The 26,794-nt window shown below is 42.9% G+C and overlaps 1 protein-coding gene across 9 annotated transcripts in view; it reads right to left on the bottom strand.

Annotated features, from left to right (window-relative positions):
• Nucleotides 1-26,794, bottom strand: part of EDIL3 (EGF like repeats and discoidin domains 3) — a 647,511-nt gene that overhangs the window by 289,421 nt on the left and 331,296 nt on the right. For 6 of the 9 annotated variants that reach the window (XM_075592658.1, XM_075592647.1, XM_075592638.1 and 3 more), the window contains one exon: nt 9,367-9,495. The exons of the other annotated variants lie outside the window; for them this stretch is intronic. In XM_075592658.1, coding sequence (XP_075448773.1) covers nt 9,367-9,495 — 129 coding nt within the window. The remainder of the gene's footprint in view (nt 1-9,366; nt 9,496-26,794) is intronic. 9 annotated transcript variants of the gene reach the window in all.

Below are 26,794 nucleotides of genomic sequence, written 5' to 3' on the forward strand. Positions count from 1 at the left end.
TTAATCAAACTCTAGTAGAAATTTACAAAGCACTCTGAATTTTAAATATGTTTTGTTTCTATAATTTTTCTGCTGTCATTACCGGTTAGCTTTTCTTTGCCAAGAATAGAGTTGAAAATAGGTTAGACTCCAACACAACTGACATTTAAATGAAGTATAATACTACTATTCTATTTGTAGGCATAAAAAGTTGATGCCTTTCAATTAAATGTATTACCTGCTTATTGTTTTAGAGATTCCAAAACATATTGCAGTAGCACTAAAAGACATACGCACTGACATAGTATCTAATGCAGTGATTTAAATGTCTAATGTTTTTGTATGCCTATGTAAAGAACGGTGTACATTTAATGATAAAAATGCTGAACAATGCAATGCATATTGTATTGTATATTTTATGTGTTGATATGCATCTTAATGTATGCCTATGTATTTACTGTAAGTAAGATCTACACATATAATTATTAACAAAAAATGAAAGAGAATGGGGCAAACATTGTTCACTATAATCCAAATGCATAAGTATTCTACTCTATAATGTCTAAGTATTTAAGGTGTAAACCCTGATGCTAAGATTAAAGTAAATGTAACGGGTATTCCCCCCCCAATCGCAGATCTGATGTGGGTGCAAGGAACATACGGTGTTACCATAGGTGTGGTGCATTACCTGTTGGCTCGCAGGAGGGCTGAGCTTCCGCCACGGGGAACCTGGGGCAATTATACTAGGGGTAACCACTTACTCAATTCAGCGCCTCCACCTGCGATGGCTCCCACCAGAGGGGGAGTGGTTCCTCGCAGGACAATCAATAATAACATAAACGGTGAGGTATAATAACTAAGGACTTTACTAACATGCCAACAACGTATCACGGCAGTACCACAATATAACCTGTGTCCCTCTCTAGAGGAGACACCTACTGCGTCGCGCAGGACGCTTCCCCAACACCAGGTGATCCCATCCAGTGTCCCAAGAATCCCACCCAATGTCCCGCACTCTTGGAGAGAACGTGGGTGACTGCGCAGTCACAGTTACACTAAGGGGCCCGTTGGTGCACTTATGACTGTATGGTACCTGCCGAGCACTCCGGTACTCGGAAAAGCAACTGGCTTCGCAAAGGGTCAGACGTGTGATGAATCCGTCTGATCCTCCAACCGAACTCCTTTGTACGCAGACCGCCAGGGCGGTCTCCCTTTGGAATACCCAACGTGGGTCCGTACCGCTTCACAGGGACCGCAGCGTCCGCTGAGTCTCTAACTAACACTTGGTACTAACGTGACAGGAACCCTAACCTAGGGCCTGTCCCTGTGGTACCGCAACCTAAAGTGGCTTTGGGGAAAACTCCTAGAGGCCTACCGGGGTTAATAACCTGCCCCACTCCCCTAACTCTTCCCAGCCTTGACTGTACTTACTAAGACCTAACGAGTCCCACCGCCTACAGCAGCAAGCTGTAGCTCACTGGATGCTGCAGCCAACGTGCTGCGCAACAAGGTGCCTGCCTGTCAGACCTCACAGCACTAACAGCCGTGACTCTGACAAGGCAGCACTCTGTACTAAGGGCAGCAACCCTATCTTGGGCCTCCCTAAGCACTTACCCACTAAACTAGTGGGGAGTTGGGGCCTACCTGGGGTGTAAGTACCTATATGGGGCAGGAGCTGCACTCGCTCCCCGCACCCTTCCTTCCCTCACAGCTCCCTGACTCCAACTCTCTGTAACCTTCCTTTCCCAGCTCCCACTAATGTAAGTGGCAGGGTCCCTAACCTGAGGGCTGCCCCTGGCAACACTCACCTTACTGGGGAGCTGAGCTATCTCGGGCCCTGGGGGTGCTGGCCTAGTACAGGGAGTCCCCGACTCCAGTACCCTACCTCCTTCCCTGGGCTGCTCCTGGCTCTGACTGCCCACGCAGCTGAAAGCCCGCCAAATGTATCTCTTTCTGGCCCAGTGTAATCCTGCAGCCCTATTGGCTCCTATGAGGCACCTGGTGCCTGTCTCGCTATGCCCCATGGGAGTTGTAGTCCCATGGAGCCTAGAAACACATAGGGGCCGCGTGCGCGCCTCTCCTGCGCCTGCACTAATCCCAAATGGCCGCCGCAACCTTTCTATCCCTGTCCCTACTCTCGCGCGACTCTGTCCTGGCTCTGGGGGCTCCCTTGCGCATGCGCGAGTGGCCGGGTAATGGCGGCGCCCTCTTCGCTGGCCGCCGGGACCTTAGAGACGCGACTGCGGCCTTAGCGACGGCCCAATCGCGTCCCCGGCAACCGGCCCGCACTTGACAGTAACGCGCTACTCGCACATCTGCCCCTTCACGCCCTCGTGCACGGCGGCTGTATGCGGAAGAAGGAGGGGGGTCAGTGGGGAAAAAGGAGACCTGGCTACATAAATATAAAGTACAGTGTTCTACTTGGCATGCTCTTGAACATTGTCTCTGAAATGAACCACAAAGCCAATAGATTCTGAAGCGTGAATAACTAAATCTTGTTAATAACTACTTTACTCTCATTGTGTTTTAATAGCAGCAGTTCCACCTGCTCCCTTTACTTTTTCTTTTATCCTTAATGAACCACGGGGTCCTCCCCCCAAATTAATTTCTGGTCCTATTATTCAGGAGTGGCAAGCTGACCATCCCCTAAGTAAACTGGTAGTCTCAAAATGTATGCAGGGTTAGGGCTCGGTCCAGCGGCCAATGGAAAATGGCAATGTCATCAGGGCCTCACATTGCAGCTTTCTATTGGTGACCCTGCAATCATGTTTGTAGTTCTGTAGACTGTATTTAGCGGCATGTTTTGTGTCAAAACCAGCCCAAGAAAATCTACAATAAACCCCTGCTTCCTGTAGGATTAAAGAAAAATATATATTTACTGTAGGCAGGATTGCGTTTTTCTCTGTTATCGTTTTTCTTTCCACTCCTTTAGAATCACTTCTGTCCTAAGAGCGGGGTAAAATTCTTACACAAATGCAGTTAGGACTCACACACCACTATTCAATGCAGTATCAAGCTTTGCACATATAGCTATGAATATATACAGATGTGGCAGGTTTTATTTGTAACCGGGGGACGTGATATTTTCAAGTACTCCAAACACATGGTCAAAAGAATGGTGCCTCAAAGACAAGGGAAGAGACGCAAGATACCCCAGTGATGAGTAGCAGCAGAATGCCCAAACTACAGCTGAGCACATACTGTACATTTGTGTTTTAGCAGTGCAACAGTGGGAAAACATTTTAGCAGCTTGCCTCATCAAATTACAGTATCTGCATTTCAGTTCTGATGAATAATACTTTACTGACCCTGATATTTTTCTGATTTTCTGAAAACTTGCCCTTCCGAATGAAAAAAACCAAAAAAAAAAACCAGTGGTTTAGTTACATAGTTACATAGTAGATGAGGTTGAAAAAAGATGTACATCCATCCATCAAGTTCAACCTATGCTAAATTTAGACAACATATACTTTATTCTATATCTATACTTACTTATTGATCCAGAGGAATGCAAACAAAAAACCCCATTAAGGGGAAAAATTAATTCCTTCCTGACTCCAAGAATTAATCGAATTAATCCCTGGATCAACATCCTTCCCATGTATACTTATTTGGTATATCCCTGTATGCCTTTCCCATCTAAAAAGATGTGTAACCTTTTTTCGAACAAATCTATTGTATCTGCCATCACAGTCCGCATGGGTAATGAATTCCACATTTTAACTGCCCTTACTGTAAAGAACCCTTTTCTTTGATGCTGGTGAAATTTCCTTTCCTCCAACCTTAAGGGATGGCCCCGAGTCCTTTGTACTGCCCGTGGGATGAATAGGTCTTTTGAAAGCTCCTTGTATTGTCCCTGAATATATTTGTATATAGTTATCATATCCCCTCTTAGACGCCTCTTTTCTAATGTAAATAAATCTAATTTAGCTAGCCTCTCCTCATAAGTTAGAATGTCCATCCCCTTTATTAATTTGGTGGCTCTTCTCTGCACTCTCTCTAGTTCCATAATGCTTTGTAAAGGGGCACAATTATGTTTACTTCCCTTCCATCCATTGCCCGTTTAATGCAAGATAAGATCTTGATTGCCTTTGCAGCTACTGCATGACATTGGGCACTATTGCTAAGCCTGCTGTCTACAAGCACTCCTAAATCCTTCTCCATCAAGGATTCCCCCAATATATCTTCATTTAATTTGTTAGTCGCCTTTTTATTCTTGCATCCCAAATGCATAACCTTACATTTATCTGTATTAAACCTCATTTGCCATTTACCTGCCCACGTTTCCAGTCTCTCCAAGTCCTTCTGAAGAGAAATTACATCCTGCTCTGATTCTATTACCTTACACAATTTAGTATGGAGACTTTGCTCTCTATCCCAACCTCAAGGTCATTAATAAACAAGTTAAAAAGCAGGGGTCCCAGTACCGATCCTTGAGGTACTCCACTCACAACTTTAGCCCAACCTGAAAAAGTTCCATTTATGACAACCCTCTGTTGTCTGTCTTTTAACCAGTTTTCAATCCAGGTGCATATATTATTACTGAGTCCAATTTTCTTTATTTTGTACACCAACCTCTTGTGTGAAACCGTATCAAAAGCCTTTGCAAAATCTAAGTAGACCACATCAACTGCATTACCCTGGTCTAAATTCCTACTTACTTCCTCAAAGAAACAAATAAGGTTAGTTTGGCAAGATCTATCCTTCATAAATGCATGCTGACTATTACTAATAATTTTGTTTTCCATTAGGTATTCCTGAATATTATCCCGTATTAAACCTTCAAGTAGTTTCCCTACTATTGAAGTCCGGCTTACAGGTCTGTAATTCCCCGGGTGTGATCTAGCTTCCTTTTTAAATATACACTGGCGACACACTTTATTGAAGTGTGGCCAGTTCCGCAAGCCGGGAGATTTCCCGGCTTGCAAGTGGCATCCCCTCGGCGTGCCGCGCGTCACCGATGCGCGGTCACGCGTCATCGGGTGCCTGCGCCCCCTGCACGCGCGTCCAGGGCTCCCCGAGGGAGCCCTGGTGTCCCGCGATGTGGGGGACGGCGGCAGGGGGTTCCGGGGGACCCGGCGGACCCGGAGAGGAGAGGGGGAAGCCGCGATCGGCGGGCCTCTCCTCCGCTGCTTCGGCGCGCACCCGGCACCCTCCGGCGCGCGCCAGGTAACTGCTGCGGCCGAGAACGGGCAAATGCTCGAATAAACTCGGCCGCAGCAGTAGGCACCACATCTGCTTTACGCCAATCTTGTGGTACTGAGCCTGTGGAAATTGAGTCCTTGAATATTAAATATAATGGTTTGGCTATTATTGAGCTTAACTCCTTGAGAACTCTTGGATGTATGCCATCGGGGCCAGGTGCCTTATTTACTTTAATTTTTTCAAGTCGCTTTTGAACTTCTTCCTCAGTTAACCAATTGGTAATTAATATGGAGGTTGTGGCTTCCTCCTGTAAGTAGTGAGTATATACTGCAACTCTAACAAACATGCCACAGGAAATCAATGATAAACATGATCCAGGTGCAAAAATAAAAAAAGGGAATTTATAAAGATTCACATTTATTTGGAGAAATAAAATATCTTCAATAAATAAAAGTCCTTATTTGCTTTGCATGAATGTATTTCTAATCTTATTAATTTCCTAGCAATTTTATTTATCTGAAGTAACAAATCACTGGCAGCACAGCCTATAGCACAGTATGATAGCCTGCCTATTGGCTTAATAAACCACTAACATACAACATTAATCACACAAGACGGTAGATGCTTGAGTATTACCTTCTTAAATTTGTAAACAAGTAATTATAATCTTTTAAAGCAAATAACATTTTGTTGTCCTGTGAACACCCAAAGTTAGATCCTCCACCTTCTCTGCCTCCCAAAACTTTTTTTTCTCCCTATCCTAATAAACATTCACAACAAAATATAAAGAACATCTGTGCCTGCTGGGATCAGACAAGACATTATCTGAGTATTGTTATAAAGACTGCTTACTTCTGAATTGTGCACTCAAAACATCTGCTAAACATCTTAACGTAAGAACAAGAAGTAGAGAAAATGAAGAAAACGTACATTAAAACAAGCAGCAGATAGGATCCATATCCACCATATTTCCTACGCTAGCTGTAAAATAGTACAATGTATTATGCTAGGGGTGATTAACTCCAGTCCTTAAGGCCCTTGCTCCCCCTTCCCCCCATAGGTCAGGATTTCACTGGTACAGCACTGGTGGCTCAATTAGTCCCTGCTTCATCACAGGTGGCTTAATCAATCTTGGACTGAGCCTCTGCTTGAGCCACCTGTGCTGAAGCAGGTATATCCTGAAGATCCCCCAACAGGTTAGGTTTTGAGGACTGGAGTTGAGAACCCCTGTTTAATAATGCTACAGCTGTACCTCTGTTCAGCTATTATAGTCTTGCTATTGAAAATACATGACTATTTGACTCTTATCTATCCTTTCTTCTTCATCCATGTCCTTTAAACAACTATTCCATTAAACCAGTAACAATATCCTCTGCATTCATCAATCATAAGTAGTGGAATATTTTGGACTGTATGGCAATTTTTATGGGATGGTTATAGGTAAATCCCGGTCAAACTGGTGATCATAATGCTGTACACAAAAGCAAACTAGCATGCTGTCTGAAGAGTAGAATATAACTTGCACTTACATGAGGCTACACAGTTTTGGTCCATATTTTAGAAGATAAACTCACATGGATAACAGCTTCTTACTTGTCTCCCCCTCTATTATTTCAGGCAAGTACGGTTTCCACTCATTTTCTTAATGTGTTGTAAATTACCTTCTAGGTCCTCTCTACCTTCTTAAGGGACTAATTTTCTTCATACTTCCTTCTCATTAACTACTTGCAAAATGTTTTGTAGGTAGAAATCAGGAAGGGTTTTTAGTTATTCAAAATCAGTAGAATGCACTAAAAGCATTTATCGTGTTCAAAGTTAGATATAGAGTGCCTATGTTTTACTTCCATGATAGCTGACCAGTGCCTGGTTGCTCATAACTTAGCCCAGAAGTAACAAGGTCCAAAAGACCCCTCCATAAAGAAGCAGAAGGATTGGAGACAGAGCAGTCAAAAACAGGTGAAAAGCTGACTTGCCGCAATGAGGCAGGAAAACCCAAGTGGACTTACTAAATAGGGTTGTAATTGTCCTGCTAGTAATTCAGGCCAACTTCTACATACAAAAATAATTTCTCCCTGGCTGACTTACCAGTGCATGCAGTGCAGAGAACTGTCCACAACATGTAAAGAACTGTTCACAAAAATTACCGTACATAATTTTATCAGGCCCAATGTAACTTTACAACAAGTGTATTGTATGTCTAACTGAAATAGCACCCCCACTGTACAGTAGTGACAGTTAAAGGAATAGAAAGTATCTGCCTTTTTGACTCAGGCAGCATACACATTTTTGTGATTGAAGAACTTGTGGATTCTGGTAAAATGACCACTGCATCGAAGGTTGATATCGCCTGCATATATAGGGACATGCATACTGTAATTACCCTACAATTTAACTTCAGCTTAAAGTAGAAGCCATCTCATGTACCTTGCTTATTAGGGTACTGTCTCATCTTTCTTATCCAGTCAACATCGTACAGGACTTCCCTGACTTTGAGCATCATAGACCCAGCCACATTGATAAATGTCTAAAGAAGCAATTTGAGGATGTTCCAAATAATTTGAGAGATCTATTCCCACGCACAGACCTGGATCTGTATTTCCTCATCACCCGGAGAAAGAAAAGAAGAAGAGAGAAGCAAGAAGACAAGTACTGTGGAGGACAAGATTCAAGCTAGTGACCGCCTTTGCCCCATTGATGATTAAAGGAACATGAGAGACTTCATACGTCAGACATATTGCTAAATGAGGATTCAGAAGGAACTACAAGTCCTAGCACAAGATAAGGCCACACCAATTCTCAAGCAGAACTGTAAGTACTCCACAGTGGTTATAAGACAAGCCCCACTGCTGAACTGCATGATTTTATAAGGGATTTCAGAATGGAGCAAGCTAATAACCCAACAACCCAGCTGAAAGTAGGAAATGGTGATCGGCAGCTGGGGTATCAGTATCGGGGAGTTGAATTCCCATGCTTTATTTTAGAAACTAACCTCTTATATATGATCACCCACAACCAAAAGTTAGTCCAGAAATGAAAGCAATTAATTGTACCACAAGCCCTGAGGAAAAATGTAATGAATTTTGCCATCTTGTGGCAGACATTTGGGAATAGCAAAATCCCAATAAATAATTTTGAAGATGTTCTATTGGTTTGGATTAGGAATGCAGGGAGATATTTTAACTATTGCTGCTGTTCTCAGGTGTTCCAATTATATGGCTGTTGATCCCACTGCCCAACACTGAGAAGCCCTTTAAGAGACTCGTCATGGATTTGGTGGGACCTCATGACATGTCCATCATTTATTTTTTAATACTGAAGCCAACGCTTTGGTACAGTACCATTGGGTATTCATGCACGTGGGACAGCATGGTTGAATTATTATCTACCATATAACTTGGAAGTACTCTGTTCCTGGAGTTCCTTTGTTTCATGGAGATTAAAAATCTCTGCTGCAGGGGCCCTCTATCACTGCCATCCAAACACGCCTCCTTCAACTAGGAATTCAGAATTTGGGCACAACCTCTACAGTAGGTCAGTGCTACGTGAACTATGATCACCACGCTGCCCAAGCTCCCCTTTGACTGCTGTCTTCTGAGCAGCTACCCGGAGTTCAGGTCGAACATGCTGTCCTAGACTAAAGAAAAGCTGTTGGCAGGGCTGCTCTAACTTCTTTGTTTCCCCCCCCCTTGAAAATATTATATGATTGTCACTGTCAACTGTGCATGGATCATTCTAACATAACAAGATGTAGAGAAAACACAACAAGATATAGATACAGACAAGCAGGGTTCAGGAGAACTGAAAATGTACTGCAGTAAAGTCATTGCAAAGGCAACAAAGGAAATATCACAGACAGATATATGAGAAAGATTATGAGGAAGGTCATATCTGGACTTATGATCCCAAAAGGTAAAAACACATGAATGCTCAAGTAATAATATTCAATTTAATTGAAGATGTACATGTATGATAAGAAGTTTAGAGACAAAGCATAAGTAAATAAAAATATAACTTAGAATGTTTATCATTGGAGCACAACACCCAATGGATAAAACGACACGTTATTAAAGGAGAACAAACCTTTTATTAGTACTGATCTTTAAATCGTCATCACAGAGTATTTGCTACCAGTAATAAAGCCTTGTAACCTGGGTAATGTCTGACAAAGAGGGTCATATATATATATATATATATTTTTTTTTTACATAAAAGGGTATCAAATAAAATAGTAAAATATCTTACTGTGTTGGCAGTGTTTCCCATTGAAACCATGTGTACATTTACAGACATATCCAATAAATGTATCCCCGCGATATGCTTCACTAATTTCACACGTTCCACCATTATGGCATGGGTTTGGATGGCAGGGTCCTAAAATACATACAAAAACAGATTATATAGCATAGATTTGTTTACATGGTTATTTACACATTCAGAATGATATCTTAAATCACTTTGTTTTTTTTTCCTGCAACCATCATTATGAAACAATTAAGACTATAAAATGAGAACATCTGGTAGATAGAAAAAAAAAAAACAGTATTAAAAGTGCATAGATTACAAATTATAGTTGCATACTAATTCAAAGAACTTTTATATTTAAACCATTATTTTTGTAACCTGGATCACACACATCAGTATGAAATCCTCCAGTAGTTTTCTATATTGGAGAAATTGTTATAAAGCTATTGATTATCTTTATCATACACTTATTTTACACTTTTTTAACTTCCAATATTATACTGATATCCCTAGGTTGGATTGCCGGTAATCCATTTACTTGATTCTTCTTTTATCGCTGATTTATCATCTACTGTGTCAATCTACATTAAACCCACTCAAAAAGGCATCCTCCAGAACACGATAGAAAAAATAGGCTAAAGCGCTCCAATGCAGGTATAACAAAATGAAGTAAGTCAAACCACTAAACCAAGGTATAAAAAATGAGTAATGATATTAGTACTTAATATTCAATAGTATGGGTACTATCCTCCTGAAGACAGGTGGTAGATGGTGCACCATCAGTCTCATTGGCAGGTTCCCCTGAACATAAACAATACTCACGATCCTAGGAGTGGTAGGCAGGCTGTGCAGCTTCCAATATGTAGAGTAACAGGAGTGAATGGAGGACAAAAGCGCACTAGCAAAAACGGAGCAGCAAGGACCCAGAATCAAAAATTAATTAAAAGGGCACTTTAATGTGACAAAAGACCCATCCAACGCGTTTCGAACGTCACAGCGTTCTTTTTCAAGGATAAAACACAATGTAATAACATCCGTTAAATACCCTCTTACCTGTAAGCAGTTTCGCACCAAAAAACGGAAGCGCGATGACGTCATGACGCAATGCGCGTCATCGCGCATGCGCAAAATGACCCGGCGCCGTTCTAAGGGCAAACACCGTCATGCAGGCAGTGTGGCCATGATTATTATGGGCAATGCATAAGACAACAGATAATGCTACTACTCCAACCACCTTAGATTCAAAACAAATCGCTGTGGCGCCTACACACAATGCTCATCATTGCGCATGCGCAACACGGCACTGCGATGTCAATAAACACAATAGTCACCAAAATGGGACAAAAAAACACTAAACCATAAGGGGAAAAATACATAAACAATGAACAGATTACTAAACTCCTTAGCTAATCCTAAAGAGAAAAATGAAAATAAAAAAAGCATATGACCACACTACATAAAAAGCTAAAGTGAAATAATTAAAAACGAATGATTAAAATAAAAAACAAGAGTAATACATAATAGTACAAGAATAACAGGGAAAAATATATAATAATGTAATACATGTAGAAACACCAATAAAATTGTATAGATACATATAAAGTGAACACAAACAAAAGGTAACAAGTATGCTGTATACTGCTGCGGCCGAGTTTATTCGAGCATTTGCCCGTTCTCGGCCGCAGCAGTAACCTGGCGCGCGCCGGAGGGTGCCGGGCGCGCGCCGAAGACACGGAGGAGCGCCCTCCGATCGGGGCTTTCTCCCTCCCGCTGCCGGGTCCGCCGGGTCCCCCGGAACCCCCTGCCGCTGTCCCCCACATCGCGGGACACCAGGGCTCCCTCGGGGAGCCCTGGACGCGCGTGCAGGGGGCGCAGGCACCCGATGACGCGTGACCGCGCGCACGCTGAGGGAGTGCGGCTAGCATGCCGGGGCATCCCCCGGCTTGCGGAGCTAGCCGCACTCAAATAAAATGTGCCGCCTCTGTACTATATAAATGGAATCAGGTTTTTTGATCAATATCCATAAATTATTAAACCAAATTTTTAAATGAGCCTATAAAGATATATATTGATATAATATTACAGAAAATGGGTTAACATGATTGTATTAAAGGCAAAATTAAGAAATTTTATATTAATAATTTCATAAATTGTAAAAGTCAATTTGTCGTATATCTCATAACATGTGGCTGCGGCAAAAGATATGTGGGAAGAACGATTAGAGCTCTTAAGGTCAGGATGTTAGAGCATTTAAGGCTCATAAGATTGAAAGATACAAATCATCCTGTCTCTAAACACTTCTCAGAATGTGGTCAAGGAGCGACTAGGAATTTTTCCTTCCTGGGCATTAAATTGGTCAATTGTAGACCTAGAGGAGGTGATCGCGTCAATCTTCTGAACCGTAGGGAAGCGTATTGGATTTTTATTCTCCAAACGCGCTTCCCTATGGGTCTGAATATTGATTGGCAGTTAACCCATGTTTTTTTGTCCCATTTTGGTGACTATTGTGTTTATTGACATCGCAGTGCCGTGTTGCGCATGCGCAATGATGAGCATTGCGTGTAGGCAACCACGGCGATTTGTTTTGAATCTAAGGTGGTTGGAATAGTAGCATTATCTGTTGTCTTATGCACTGCCCATAATAATCATGGCCACACTGCCTGCATGACGGTTTTTGCCCTTAGAGCGGCGCCGGGTCGTTCTGCGCATGCGCGATGACGCGCATTGCGTCATGACGTCACCGCGCTTCCGTTTTTTGGCGCGAAACTGCTTACAGGTAAGAGGGTATTTACCGGATGTTATTACATTGTGTTTTATCCTTGAAAAAGAACGCTGTGACGTTCGAAACGCGTTGGATGGGTCTTTTGTCACATTAAAGTGCCCTTTTAATTCATTTTTGATTCTGGGTCCTTCCTGCTCCGTTTTTGCTAGTGTTCTTTTGTCTCCATTCACTCCTGTTATCCTCCAGAACACCCAAGATACTTACCGTGTCAATTGCCAGTGTTTTAGTCCTGATTTGCAAAATGAACAAGAGCTACAAATAGCGTAGGTCAGTTCCTGAGTACCCTCCAGTCCAAATTCTAGAATATGCCAATGCGTTACTTTTTGCAAAAGTATAATTGTTTACCAGTTAAAGTACATATTCACGTCAGGCAGACAGGCATCTGACAACACCCGCAAAATTGTGGATATAATAGACCATGTACACCTCACGGGAACTAAGGCGATGATTCTTAGCCTCGACGCAGAGAAAGCGTTCGACAGAATCAAATAGTCCTTCTTAAACCAAACAATGCTGAAATTTGGATTCAGCGGTCCCTTCCTGCAGGGGGTCAGAGCCCTATATCAAAACCCGACAGCACTTGTCAAAATCTCGGGCGGATATTCCGACCCAATCAAGATAAAAAACGGGACCATACAGGGTTTCCCCCTCTCTCCTCTGTTATTCACCCTCACAATCGAACCACTGGCAGCTACAATAAGAGAGGATAAGAGCATTAAGGGCATTCGAATTGGCAAAATGGAATACAAAATCTCTTTATACGCGGATGACGTGATACTGACCCTCGCGGACCCCCACGTCTCCCTCCCCAATCTCCAAAGGTCACTCCATCAATTTGGCACGGTCTCTGATTATAAAGTCAATATGGACAAATCAGAGGCACTCAACATATCCCTTTCAACCCAAGAATGGCAGCACCTTCAAACTAACTTTAAATATCGATGGAGCACCACACATATAAAGTATCTAGGAGTTAGAATATCTAACACATATGGCTCCCTATACCAATACAACTACCCTCCCCTGTTTGACCAAATTAAAAAAGACCTGGAGACATGGAAAAAGTTCCAAATCTCATGGTTCGGAAGAATTGTCTCAATTAAGATGAACATCCCCCCGAGACTACTCTTCTTTTTCCAAACACTCCCTATCACTGTCCCCATAGCAGCTCTAAAAAATATCCAGGCCCTCATGTCCCAATTTATTTGGAACGATAAACGGCCAAGAGTACCCAGATCAGTAATGTTGTCCCCTAAAACAAGAGGGGGGGTCGGGGTCCCCGACGTGACCAGATATTATTCAGCGGCCCAGCTGAAACAGGCTGTGGTCTGGAACTATGACCCAGCCACCACATGTTGGCTGGCGATCGAATCACACCACGCCAGCCACCCTCCAGGTCCACCTCTGGTCCCCGGCAGGAAGGGAGGGGGGACCACGGAGATTCGCTCTGGGCGCAATGAGGTGCACATGGGAAGTATGGCTCAAAAACAAAGGGAAGTATAGCCTGTTAGCTACCCCATCTCAACTTACCCCCATCTTTGGAAACCCGCACTTCCCGCCCGGGTGCTCCAAAAAACAATTTGACCAATTCCAAGGTCTAGGCATAAGCCTGGTTGCAGATCTGCTGAAGAGTGAAGGTATACTATCTTTCCAGGAACCACGAGATAAATTCCACCACCAAGGCCTCAACTTATTCAAGTTCCTGCAGATTAGACACTTCCTCCTCTCTCTAGCCCCGGACGCCAAATTCCCCCCTTTAACCAGGTTTGAAACCCTCTGTCGCAAAGGCTCCTATCAGAAGGGACTGATCTCGGAGATCTATAAGGGGATGGAGTCGGCAACAGTGCCCCCAATCCACCAGTATATGCAGAAGTGGTCCGAGGACCTTAACGTCCAGATAGATATGGATGAGTGGGAGGACACCTGGGAGCTGGCCACAAAGACATCAATTTGCACAGTGATAAAAGAGAACATATATAAAATAATTTTCCAGTGATACCTGACTCCGGCTAGACTGAGCCAGATCTTCCCCGGCACCCCCGATCTGTGCTGGAGGGGATGTGGTCAAAAGGGGGACATGGCCCACATTTGGTGGTCATGTCCGGAGATCCAGAGATACTGGACCAAGATCCAGGTGCTCTTACAACAGAACACGGGGCTCCTCCTCCCCCTGGATCCCCTGACCTTTGTGCTGAGCAAGCCAATAGATGACCTAGACCCGTCAATGATTAGACTAATAACTGCTATACTCCCCTCCCCCACCCCCCACACTCCTCCCCCACTTCATCCCCACCCATCTAGGAAAACACCCCCTCATTGAGACTACAACATGCTTTATATAGTCAAGATACATGTCATGTGTCTATGATACTGTTGTACTCATGCAAAATGTATGTTGTTCTCAAATAAAAAAATTGATACCAAAAAAAAGTACATATTCACTTTTAACGATTTCTTAAGCTATCCACTCTCTAGGGTTTGTTTATTTGTGTAATGCACAGAACTATACTCAAGGCCTTATTCAATATGGTCTGAAGCAGCGATTTGCTGAAACCTGACATTTAAGTCAATAATACAGTAACGGTACATTGTTATGTATGTATTGTATGTATGTTTTTATTTATATAGCACTATTAATGTACATAGCACTTCACAGCAGTAATACACGTGACAATCATATAAATAACACATACAGCTCAACTCCCTTATAACGCTCTGCTTGGGGTCCAAAGAATCACATTGCGCTATAAGCGGATCGTGTTAGAAATAATGTACAATTGTATTCATTGTACAATAAAGTATTTAAGATACCAATAATCGTGTTGTAAAATATTCATAAATACAAAAATTGGGAGCCACCCTTACATCGCGTTATAGCGGATCCGCGTTGTAATGGATCGCGTTATAACGGGGTTGAGCTGTATTACAAATAACATAATAAGAAGTGCTTCAGACATATAAGTAACATTTAGGAAAAGGAGTCCCTGCTCCGAAGAGCATACAATCTAATTGGTTGGTAGGAAGAATGTACAGAGACAGTGGGAGGGCGCTCTGATAAGTGTGTCTGCAAGGGGTCACTGTTAATGTAATGTATGAGGAATACATTAGAAGCCATGGAGCTACTAATATGCTTCCTTAAGCTGGTGTTTTAAGATAGGTCTTAAAGGTGGATAGAGAGGGTGCTAGTGAGTAAAAAAATCACCCGGCGCTCTAGTGGTAGTTGTGATTGAAATTAGGATGAAAATTGCATCAAAAAATAGTGCAAATTGTGACAAATAATTTATATAGTACAAATGTGATAATAATAAATAAATAAATGGTGTAACCGATAACTTGCTGCTTCAACCCCCGATGAACCTTCCTCTTTGGTTCTTTGTAGTGATGATTTTGAAGAGTGCCGGGAGTGCAGGATACCAGTTGGTGCATAAAAAAAATGAAAACACAAAAATAGTGCAATATTGTTGTGAAGTAGGCAGTAGTTTGTAGACTGTAGTACTAAAATGATGTGCATTACACTACACTTCGTTGTAGTGTAAATGTTGTGGCTCTGATTTAGAGTATTAAGCGGGGGTACAAGAAAACACAGAAATATGAAATAGTGCAGAGGGTCAAGGTGTATTGGCACAAAATCATACTAACAGGTACAATTTCCAACTCACATGTGTACAAGGGTTGGGACAGTGTACGATAGCAGCTTACTGTAGGTTGATCTCCGGCGATTGGAGTCAGGAGTATGGTGGTCAAACAGAGGTTTACGCATGGGAGCTGGTGCGCAGACAGCTCCCTGTGGTCCCTCCACTTTCACGGCTACATTCCAAACGTTCGAGGTCGACGTCTACACGTGATGACGTCACCTTCCGGGTCTCACTCAGCTTGCTACAAATACTCTACGCGTTTAACAAGTTAGCTTCGTCAGGACACAGAGGGTGCTAGTCGGATATTGAAAGGGAGGGCATTCCAGAAGTGTGGGGCAGTCAGTGAGAAAGGTTTTTAGATACAAAAGGGGTAGAGAGAAGACATCCTTGAGCAGAACACAAGAGTCGGGATGGTGTATAGCAAGAAATTAGGGCTGAGATGTAAGGAGGAGCAGAAGAGTGTAAAGCTTTAAAAGCGAGCGAGGAGAATGGAGTGTGTGATACGGGATTTGATAGAAAGCCAGGGGAGGGATTTCAGCAGGGGAGAAGCTAAAACAGATTTAGGAAAGAGTAGAGTGATTCTGGCAGCAGCATTTAAGATAGATTGAAACAGATAGAAAAAATGGCAAAAATGTGTGGTGCTCTAAAAAAAATATTTTGTTAAATATTAGATAAGATGTGTTGCGGGACGTGATGCGTCATGACGTCACGTATGACGCTCCGCAAATTCAACCTACTATAGAGGGTAGTTTGTTTATATCAAAATGTGCCTAGAAGTTGTGCAAAATTGTTTGTCAATGCTCTATAAAGTTTGGTGTTGTTGATGGCTTGCGTGAGGACGCGTCGCGCACCGTGGAGGGAGACGTGACGCAATGACATCACACGCGATGTCATTCAATCCAATCCCAATATGGAGGAGTTATATGCCCAGCATAGGGCTGTACAATAATACATATCAGGACTTATAAAGTTTTGACAAATTGAATATGCAAATGTATGCGTGATGACGTGTCACATGATGCGTTGCGTGACGTCGGACGTGATGACGTCACACGTGACGCGCCGCAATTTGAAAATTAATGCAGTGGTTTATTTAAGGGATGGAAATGATGCAGGAAGGTAGATTAGCCCCCGAGGAAGACTTTTAAAGTGGAAACGCGCGTTGGTTGAATCATTGATTGCAAAATGGCCCTTGATGGTGACAGGACGATTTCATTCAGCCCAGTGTATGCTGTGACGGCCGTGGAGCAGATGCTGTTGCTGTGACTACTATCTGTCTGTCCATATGACCCAGGGTGGTCTGAATGCTCACAAACAAAGGCACTTATGTAAGTGGAATACTTTGTGTTTTTAATATTAAAAACAGTATTATACTATTTTGCTTTTTCCTTTTTGTATATGGATTTCCCTTAATTTTCTATGGATCTGGAGTACTTATCTGGAAACATAAGTTGGTAACTTCTAATAACCACAACGCCTTACTATCACGTTATACACGTGAGTGCAAATTTTATAGAGCCTTCAGCATTGAATTTATTTGTTGGGGTTTACAGTATTGCACTATTTTGTGTCTCTACTTTCTTTCCATGTCCTGATGTGATTTGCGCACCTGTTTCTTCTCCGATTGCTGCTTGGATTTGGTCTGAATCCTTCGTCGGGAGCTGCACTCTCTAAGGACAGTATATTATTTTTATGTTATTGGTATATAAGTGATGTTATTTGCGCTTGTTTATTTTCTCACTATGGTTCATCGTTTACATCGTTTGTTACTGGGTGTGAGTTCCCTATTACATCATTCATTAACTGTGATACCACATTCGCAGTTTATGTTCTGAATTGCGGATGTGGTAAACAGTATGTGGGCCGTACCACTCGTGCTCTGAAAGCCCGCATTAGGGAACATATGAGACTCATTAAAAATAGAGATCTTACTCACCCAGTAGCACAACACTTTACCAACTGCAGATTAGGAAGTATTGATACATTTTCATATATGGGGATAGAGCAGGTACCAGATCCAATCAGAGGGAGCAATAGGATGGAACTTCTAGACAAACGAGAACTTTACTGGATTTTCACACTAAAAACCAAAATACCATATGGCCTTAACTCTGATTGGGATCTGGCACCTTATCTACATTAGCTAATACTTTAAATTGATTTATATTAATTATCAATTTATAATTATTTTCCCCTTTTGTATTTGTTAACTTACTCAAACTGTTATCCTATTTCCTCATGCCTCTGGGAGGTGTCCTGCATTTCATGCAGGTTTAATCCTGAGAAGGGTGGTTTATGATCATGGATTATTTCTTATGGTATTGGTCAATTGGACTACATAATGGAATTTTATATCCATATTCTATAGATGTCCATATTTAATCTCATCTAAATTCTATACCTATATCCCTCATTTTGTACAATGCCCTCATTTACATTCAATTTATGTCTGTTATTTTTATAGTTTCATTCACATTTATATTATTAATGTTTAAATAATTTTTGTTTAAGCATTTGGTTTTTCAACTCAATAGTGCATTGATTGATTTATATCATCTTATTATACCATCCATAATTAACTGATATATTTATTTGTTCTCACCATTCTATTACTAAATATATCGGTCAATCCTAGTTTTTTCATTCCCTGACTATACAGCTTATTATACGATTTCTCTTTTTCAAGTGGATATTGACGCTTTATATATGTATGTACATATTCATTATGGTCATCAAATTATACTAACATGTGCTTATATATATTGTAACATTGGTCAACTAGTCTATCCACTTGATAGGTATTTTCTTTCTTTAAATAGAGATTTTCATTTATTTATGGTGTTTCTTTTTAAGTTTGTATCCTTTTTCTTAATGTTTCTTCATCTTTGGAAGTTATACCAAGTATTCATATGTTTGTTTCACATATAGCAAGTGTTTTAAATGATAAATGTTTTTTGTTAATAAAGTTGTTATATTTTTTATTACCCACGGCATGCGCTGACATCATCACGTTCGCGTCACTCCTGAGAGTTAAAGGAAGTGAACGACGAGTGGGCAGCAGCACGCCTCATGGGTACTTAAGCAGACTCGTGAGTACTCTAGTTAGTCACCTTGAGAAAGAGCTCACGCTTGAAACGTGTTGGTGGTGGTCTGTGTACCCCGTTATGTAGCTGTATATTTTTGTAGCATCCATTAAATCATTTGTTTTTATGGGCACACGCTCTCTTGGATTTCATTCATCTTTTTGCTTTCCTGAGTATTAGTGCCTGCTTTTTCCCTTTGCTTCGTAGATTGTAAGGGAGACATATGAGATTCAGGAAAAACGGACAGGAGGAGGTTCCAGTAATCAAGACATGAGAAAATGAGGGTCTGTGTCAGATTTTAGTAGTGGTGCAACAGAGGAAAGAGCGAATCTTTGTAATATTGTGGAGGTAAACACGACGGTTTTAGCTACCTTTTGAATGTGAGACGAGAATGTGAGAGGAGTCGAGTGTCCATAATTATAAAATGAATTACCATTGGAATTATGACAAATTGAAAAATTACATATAATGTAGATAAATATATATTTTATAAATGTCTGCTTTTGAGGACCCAGAAAATGTGTGTTTAGTATTTGTTATACTGTACTACTATATGTGAATACCGTAGTATGATGTGTGGAACATAGCAAGACTTACTGTCCCTTGCGCACGGGTGAACATGTACTGCCAGTTGTGCTCCAATGTTTGAAGAAAATCCCTGAGCATCTCGCGGACATTCTGCTAGATAGGCCCATACAGCCTGCTATGGACTATCGGATTAACACAGTGGGGGTGCTTGTGTTTGATTGGGAATCGCCCTGTGTGAATCCTACTGGGCTGCTCCAGTCCGTAAGAGATGTACAGTAAGAGATAGACTGAATCAGTCACTCTACCTGTGCGCCTCTAACAGGCGATCGCGAGGCTTTTATTTTATTTTTGTAACATATTATTGTAGCAGTGGTTCTCTGTAGCTGAATCACATTCTGTGCCTTTTTTTTTTTTTGCATGATCATCCGTCGTTGGAGTTCCTCCACAGCGGATCTTGGTGAAGGAGGGGTGCCTTCACGTTACAGCTGCAGCAAAAGGGGAGAGTGGATCTACTTCAAGATCTCCATTTTAGGAAGCATGAGCGCGGATTGATTGATTTGTACTGAATCACATTCATGTCAGGTATGGGGACCCCCTGATTCCCGTGTTACAGGCCCCGGTTTGGGGTGCCGGTATCCCAGCAGCCATGTTCAATTCTCCCATGTCATGGCTCACGTGATCGGGATATTTAAACAAAGCAGTGGGATACTGGCACCCCATACTGGGGCCTGTAACTCGGGAAGCAAAGGGTCCCCGGACCTGAAATCAATGCAGTTCAGCTCCGGGGACGCCCTGCTACAATAATATTTTATTAAAATAAAAGCTCTGCAATCCCCTATTACAGGCGCACAATTGGCTCATTCAGTCTCTCTCTTACTGCGTATCTCTTACAAACAGGTGCAGCCGGTATGATTCTCACAGTATGAGTCACAGTACGTTGGACCTTTTTCAAGGCCAAGTCATATTATCACAACATTTTTACAATGGAAACAAAATATCTTCTCAAATTTGTCCTCTTTGTCTCATTTCACACCCTTTAACTATATATATTTTTGGCCATCAGGGAGAAAAATCTATTCTGATTTTAATGTTGGCAAATCTGAAACACCTTTTCTTTTTCCACTCCTTATGCCTTTTTTTGTTTCAAATAATTTGATTGAGTTTTACAGCATATGTTAAATCCAAAGCTTACAGCAGGCATCAAATACAGTTGTACAGAATCAACTCAACATATCCACATCCAACATTCCGTTTTTCCCTAATCAGCTGATACATAGGTGTGGATTTATTGATCCTCTTGTTTGATCTTAGCAACTGAGTTATACCACTGCTGTCTATAAAACTGAAGCAGGGGGACAGACAATATTTTTAAACACATGGATGTCTTTATCTTCCTATCCTTAGATTACTACATGTATGACACTGGCCTCTTGTTTGGTTGTTTTGCTTTGTTGTTTTAATTTTAAAAAATCAATGTTCTTTCTCAGGTGATATGGTGAACCATATAGTTGCTCCCAGGTAAACAGTATCTTAGTTTCTCTTCCGGAAATATGGCTACTTTCAATATTTGATATCTCTCCAAATCCAAAATGTTGCACGTTTTGTTGGGCAAAGTGGTTTGCTGTGCAGTGTCCTGATGCAACATAGACTTGTTATGTACAGGGATATTATGAACTCTGATACATACTGTATCCATCTTGTTCTTTTTTTTTTGTACAATTGAAATAATGCCCTGTAAAATGACATTAAGATTGGGCATAAGCTATATAGCAGGTTCTGTTTACAATGTGTCAGTCCATTCAATTCCACAAATATTTCAAGTAGAAAGAAAAAAAATACTTCACAGAACAAGCACTTGCTTTTCTTCTAGTTTAACTAAACAGCAGGACAAAGACATGCTTACAAACACCTGATCAAAATGTGTCACTCTTCAGGGAGCTGGAAGTCAAACTATGTTTGGAATAAATGCATATGACTACCATGTTGAATTCAGTATATACATGACTACAAATGTTGATGCTTTTACCTTTTGTGATTCTTTCACACTTCAGAGAAACTGTTCTTTTTTGGACACTAACAAAAAAAAAACAATTTGTGTTGTGCAGATATGTGGCAGAGGTAAGAGGCTATTAAGTAATCTCTGCTACATACTGTATTACATTTTAATCCATCTTCTGATACAATGTGGAGTTTGAACAAAGTCTATAGTATAAGGTATTGGAGATCAACTGTCAAGAACTCTTTATTAACTTGTTAATTACATCCCATCCATCTTCCCCCGCTACATATTTTTACACGCTGTTCCCTTGTGCACCTAAAGCTAATGAAATGAAGCAGCCATTGATGCAGTGTGATTATATAATTACATTTTCATGATCATTACAAGGAGTGGTTAAGGAGCTTTATGTTAAAATACTTCCAGATAATGATTTGAATGTATAGAAGAATCAGAAGCTCCATAATAATCCTTTGTATTTAGCATTAAAAGTATATTATACAATGACATCACACCAACCCTGTGGGTTAGCAGCTAGAGAATTGCTACAAGTGTATGAAGGATCATAGGTTCGATTTCTGCATGGTATGGTAAAATGATTATTTTAATTATACTGTATAATTTATAAATTATACCATACCATGCAGGAATCGAACCCATGACCCTTCATACACTAGTAGCAACTCTATAAACAAACTCAACTTCTACTGCATAGTACTGAAAGGCAGTAGAAGTTAAATTTGTTTATAGAGTCAATGGCATCACACCAATCCTATGGTGTAGCAGCTAGAGATTCGCTACCAGTGTATGAAGGGTCATGGATTAGATTCCGGCATGGTATGGGAAAATTATTAGTGTAGGGGGGGGCTGTGTGTATGTATGTGTGTCCGTTAGCAATAAAGCCATAATAAAAATTTAAAAAAAACCTTGCAGATGTGCGCACATGGACGCAGCCTGATGAAGCAGGGAGAGGAGAGAGCTGCAGATGCCGGGTACTTACGGCGCCCATTTCGCAATCCTGGTTATAACACAGTCTCATTATGTGGACCCGAGCACCGCATTATAATAGGGTTCAGCTGTGTGTGTATATATACGGCGTAGGTTCGCGTCATCAATGTCCGACAGCTGACTGTGAGAGGAGTGCCTAATCGCATGTGAGGAGTGAGAGCAACTATTTCAGTTATATTGGCCGAACAAAGTGGAAGGCTGTATTTATCTGTCTGTCTGGCTGAGTCTGAGTCTGACATCAAGCAGAGACACGAGTGAATATTCAATTTGAACGAATACAGCTGTCTTGTGTGAGGAAGTGGAAGTGGAACAGCATCTCCAGTGTTACCGGGATCAGCATCACATGTTCATATCCAGCGTGATTTCGTTGGTGTGCTGACGGAAGGACGCGGAGACCCCTGTGGTCATCGCGGTTACATCCTTTGGTGAGACCATTCCTTAATCCCCTGCCTATGCTATTTGCTTAACCCCCATCTCCATCTATAGAGGTCAATATCAGCCTGATTTTTCCACGTATGCATCCGCAATCTATCATCTGATGAGTCAATTACCTCTCCCCATTTGTTGCTCCAGTCATTTGCTACCTATCGAGTGTCAAGTTCTCCCACATCTCACTGCCTCCTACATTTGTACTATTGGACATTTTTTGGTCACATTTCCCTTCTTTTTTATTTTCAAGAGTACTCTTGTTTTTTATTGTCATATATTGTGTTTATTGTGTCTATTGGCATAATTGTGTTTGTTTTAATCTGTTCAGTTACCTAGTCTTCCTTGCTTAATTAATACATTTTCCTGGTTTTTATTGCTATACAGGATTGCGCATTTTTCATACTGTATATATATATATATATATATATATATATATATATATATATGAACAAAAAACAAACAAAAGCGCAAGCTCCATAGCACGTAACTGAGTAAAAAATAAGGTACATTTATTTAAAAAATCAGCAACCCATAAGAATGTGCACTTACAGGATTTTAAACAGAACCATTCGTGGGAGAGAAATCTCCATTGTGGTCATCTGCGATGGTAGGGTGAGTCCCAGGTTTGCAGAGTGGATGTAAACAGCCCAGGTTCACCATGAATTGGCAGCAAGATATAAAGGCATCCAATGCCTGCACGTCCTTTGCTCCCTCATACAATGATTGCTAACACTTGAAATTACCGCCAGCCGGAGCGCAGGGAAGCCAAGGACTCCAAATACACCAACACAAAAGCGATGAAGTCACAGATCCAGTGTTCGACAATTAATGATAACCACACGCCCGTGGTGAGTGGATTTAGGCCACTGGCGAGTGGATTTAGGCCGCTGCTGCGGCTCTATGAATTCCCCTGCTCGCGCCAATTTTTTTTTAAAAATAAATAAGTAATCCCCCTCCCTGATTTTCCTGACGCGGGGAAGAGGGCCGGCTGGCAGCTCTGGGTCAGCCCCAACCCCCCTGCCCCCGATCCCCGCTTGCTGCCTGGGGTGGGAGGTAGGCTGCGGGTGTCCCGCGGCTGCTGCCCAGGTGCTTCCCCTCCGTCCCACGCTCTGGTAATGGGAGCGGGGAAGCAGACTGGCAGCAGACTGCGCATGCGCACACGGCCGCACACGTTTCTCATGGGGAGGTTGGTGTTGCCGTGCGGCTGTCATCCGCTGGCCCTGATCCTCCCGCCTGGCTGCCCAACCCCCGCCTGCTTGTCCGGTTGCCCGACCCCCCCGCCTGGCTGCCCGACCCCCTGCCTGTTTCTGTGTGTGTGTGTGTCTGTGTGTGTCTCTGTGTGTGTGTGTCTCTGTGTGTGTGTGTAGGATACCAGAATACCAGAAGTGTCACCCAATCACCCCCCCACCCCATCACCCCCCCCCCACCCCATCACTCCCCCCACCCCCACCCCATCACCCCCCCCCCACCCCATCACCAACACCCCCACCACCCCCACCCCATCACCCCCCCCACCCCCACCCCATCACCCCCCCACCCCCCACCCCATCACCAACACCCCCACACCCACCCCATCATCCCCCCCCCACCCCCCACCCCATCATCCCCCCCATCATCCCCCACCCCATCATCCCCCCCCCCATCATCCCCCCCACCCATCACCCCCCCACCCAATCACCCCGTCACCCAATCACCCACCCACCCAATCACCCCGTCACCCAATAACCCCGTCACCCCAGCCAATCAACCCGTCACCCCACTCAATCAACCCATCACCCCACCCAATCAACCCCCCAGTTTCTCGCCCTCTGTCTCTCGCCCTATGTCTCTCTCTCTCTCGCTCTCTCTCACCCCCTCTCTCTCACCCCCCCTCTCTCTCACCCCCTCTCTCTCTCTCACCCCCTCACTCTCTCTCACCCCCTCACTCTCTCTCACCCCCTCACTCTCTCTCACCCCCTCACTCTCTCTCACCCCCTCACTCTCTCTCACCCCCTCACTCTCTCTCACCCCCTCACTCTCTCTCACCCCCTCACTCTCTCTCACCCCCCTCTCTCTCTCTCACCCCCTCTCTCTCTCTCACCCCCTCTCTCTCTCTCACCCCCTCTCTCTCTCTCACCCCCTCTCTCTCACCCCCTCTCTCTCTCACCCCCTCTCTCTCTCTCACCCCCTCTCTCTCTCTCGCCCCTCTCTCTCTCTCGCCCCTCTCTCTCCTCTCGCCCCTCTCTCTCTCTCGCCCCCTCTCTCTCTCGCCCCCTCTCTCTCTCGCCCCCTCTCTCTCTCGCCCCCTCTCTCTCTCGCCCCCTCTCTCTCTCGCCCCCTCTCTCTCTCGCCCCCTCTCTCTCTCGCCCCCTCTCTCTCGCCCCCTCTCTCTCGCCCCCTCTCTCTTGCCCCCCTCTCTCTCGCCCCCTCTCTCTCACCCCCGCTCTCTCTCACCCCCCTCTCTCTCACCCCCTCTCTCTCACCCCCTCTCTCTCTCTCACCCCCTCTCTCTCTCTCACCCCCTCTCTCTCTCTCACCCCCTCTCTCTCTCTCTCTCACCCCCTCTCTCTCTCTCTCTCACCCCCTCTCTCTCTCTCTCACCCCCTCTCTCTCTCTCTCACCCCCTCTCTCTCTCTCTCACCCCCTCTCTCTCTCTCACCCCTCTTTCTCTCTCACCCCTCTTTCTCTCTCACCCCCTCTCTGTGTCTGTCTCACACTCTGTTTCTGGATCTCTTATTTACCCTATATATCTTAACTGCCCTATACTACACCGAAATAACCTATACTACTTTCGTCCAGATCTGACTCAAGCTTCACACGGAAGACATTGGAACCCCCCCTAACCCAGAAGACAGGTAGGGAACACATCCCCTCCAATGTATAACATTGCGGGAATGAGGTACCTGGACATTGAGGGACTGCGGATCAGGTAAGATCCCAGGTGGGATTGCTGCTTTAGATATTGTGAAGCGGGGACGTCCAGACACTGGTTAAGGGGTTCAGGAAACTAGTCATTCACACCTGGCTATTATTTCTAGATCGACATTTACACACACACAGACACACACACGTAACAAGGACTAATTGTAGTATAATGTAATACAATAAATACATTTATGTCAAAAACGAATGTTGTTCTGACTAGGAATTTATTAAATGTATTTTATTTATATATTTTATTTTAAAGCGGGGTTGGGGGCGGGACTAGGGTTGGGGACGGGACTAGGGGCGGGACTAAGGGTGGGCCTGGGGGCGGGACTAGGTGGCGAGTAGATTTTTTGGTTTGGCGAGTAGATTTTTGGGTGATTTGTCGAACACTTTGAAAATGTCACTGTAGTGATGAAATGCGTCAGGGTACGTCACCGCGACATTACGTCATCACGCAAGTGCGCACTTTACGGCCGGAGAGCGCATGGAGCTGATTTGAGGCTGATACTTGGAAATCGCACTACAAGCAGAGACACAGCGTTCTTATCCATCTAGAGCTGCTGGAAGTGAACCGGATTGGATATCGATCCATTGGTGTGATCCAGGACGATGTTGCCCTGTTGGTGGTGATTATATCACAAACTTCTTGATTTTCTTTTACTTTTGTGAGTGTCCTTAATCCCCTTGTCCTCTTTTTAATATTAAATGTCCTTTTTTTACACTATGGGACGTGCGCTCTCTGTTCTTCTGTTTCTATAGATTTCTGCTGGAATTGGTTATTTCTTCTGAGAGCAGCCTTGGATCCCTGAAAACCATCTTGTTCCCAATTTGAATTTTTCTGGACTTGCACTAAGGGTTGGACTTTCTGCATTTTTGTTTTTTCTTGTTTGTTACAGTATGTATGTTATCACTATTGTTGGCACGGAATATTTTATAGATTAATATATTTTTTTATATTTTTTTTATATATTTATTTATTAGTTTAATATTGTTTCACATTTTATATTACTCTGTTTCACAAGTGGCGCTACTGTATTTCCTCTTTGTATATATATATATA

The sequence above is a fragment of the Ascaphus truei genome, chromosome 1, assembly GCF_040206685.1.
Source record: "Ascaphus truei isolate aAscTru1 chromosome 1, aAscTru1.hap1, whole genome shotgun sequence".
NCBI classification, from domain to species: domain Eukaryota; kingdom Metazoa; phylum Chordata; class Amphibia; order Anura; family Ascaphidae; genus Ascaphus; species Ascaphus truei.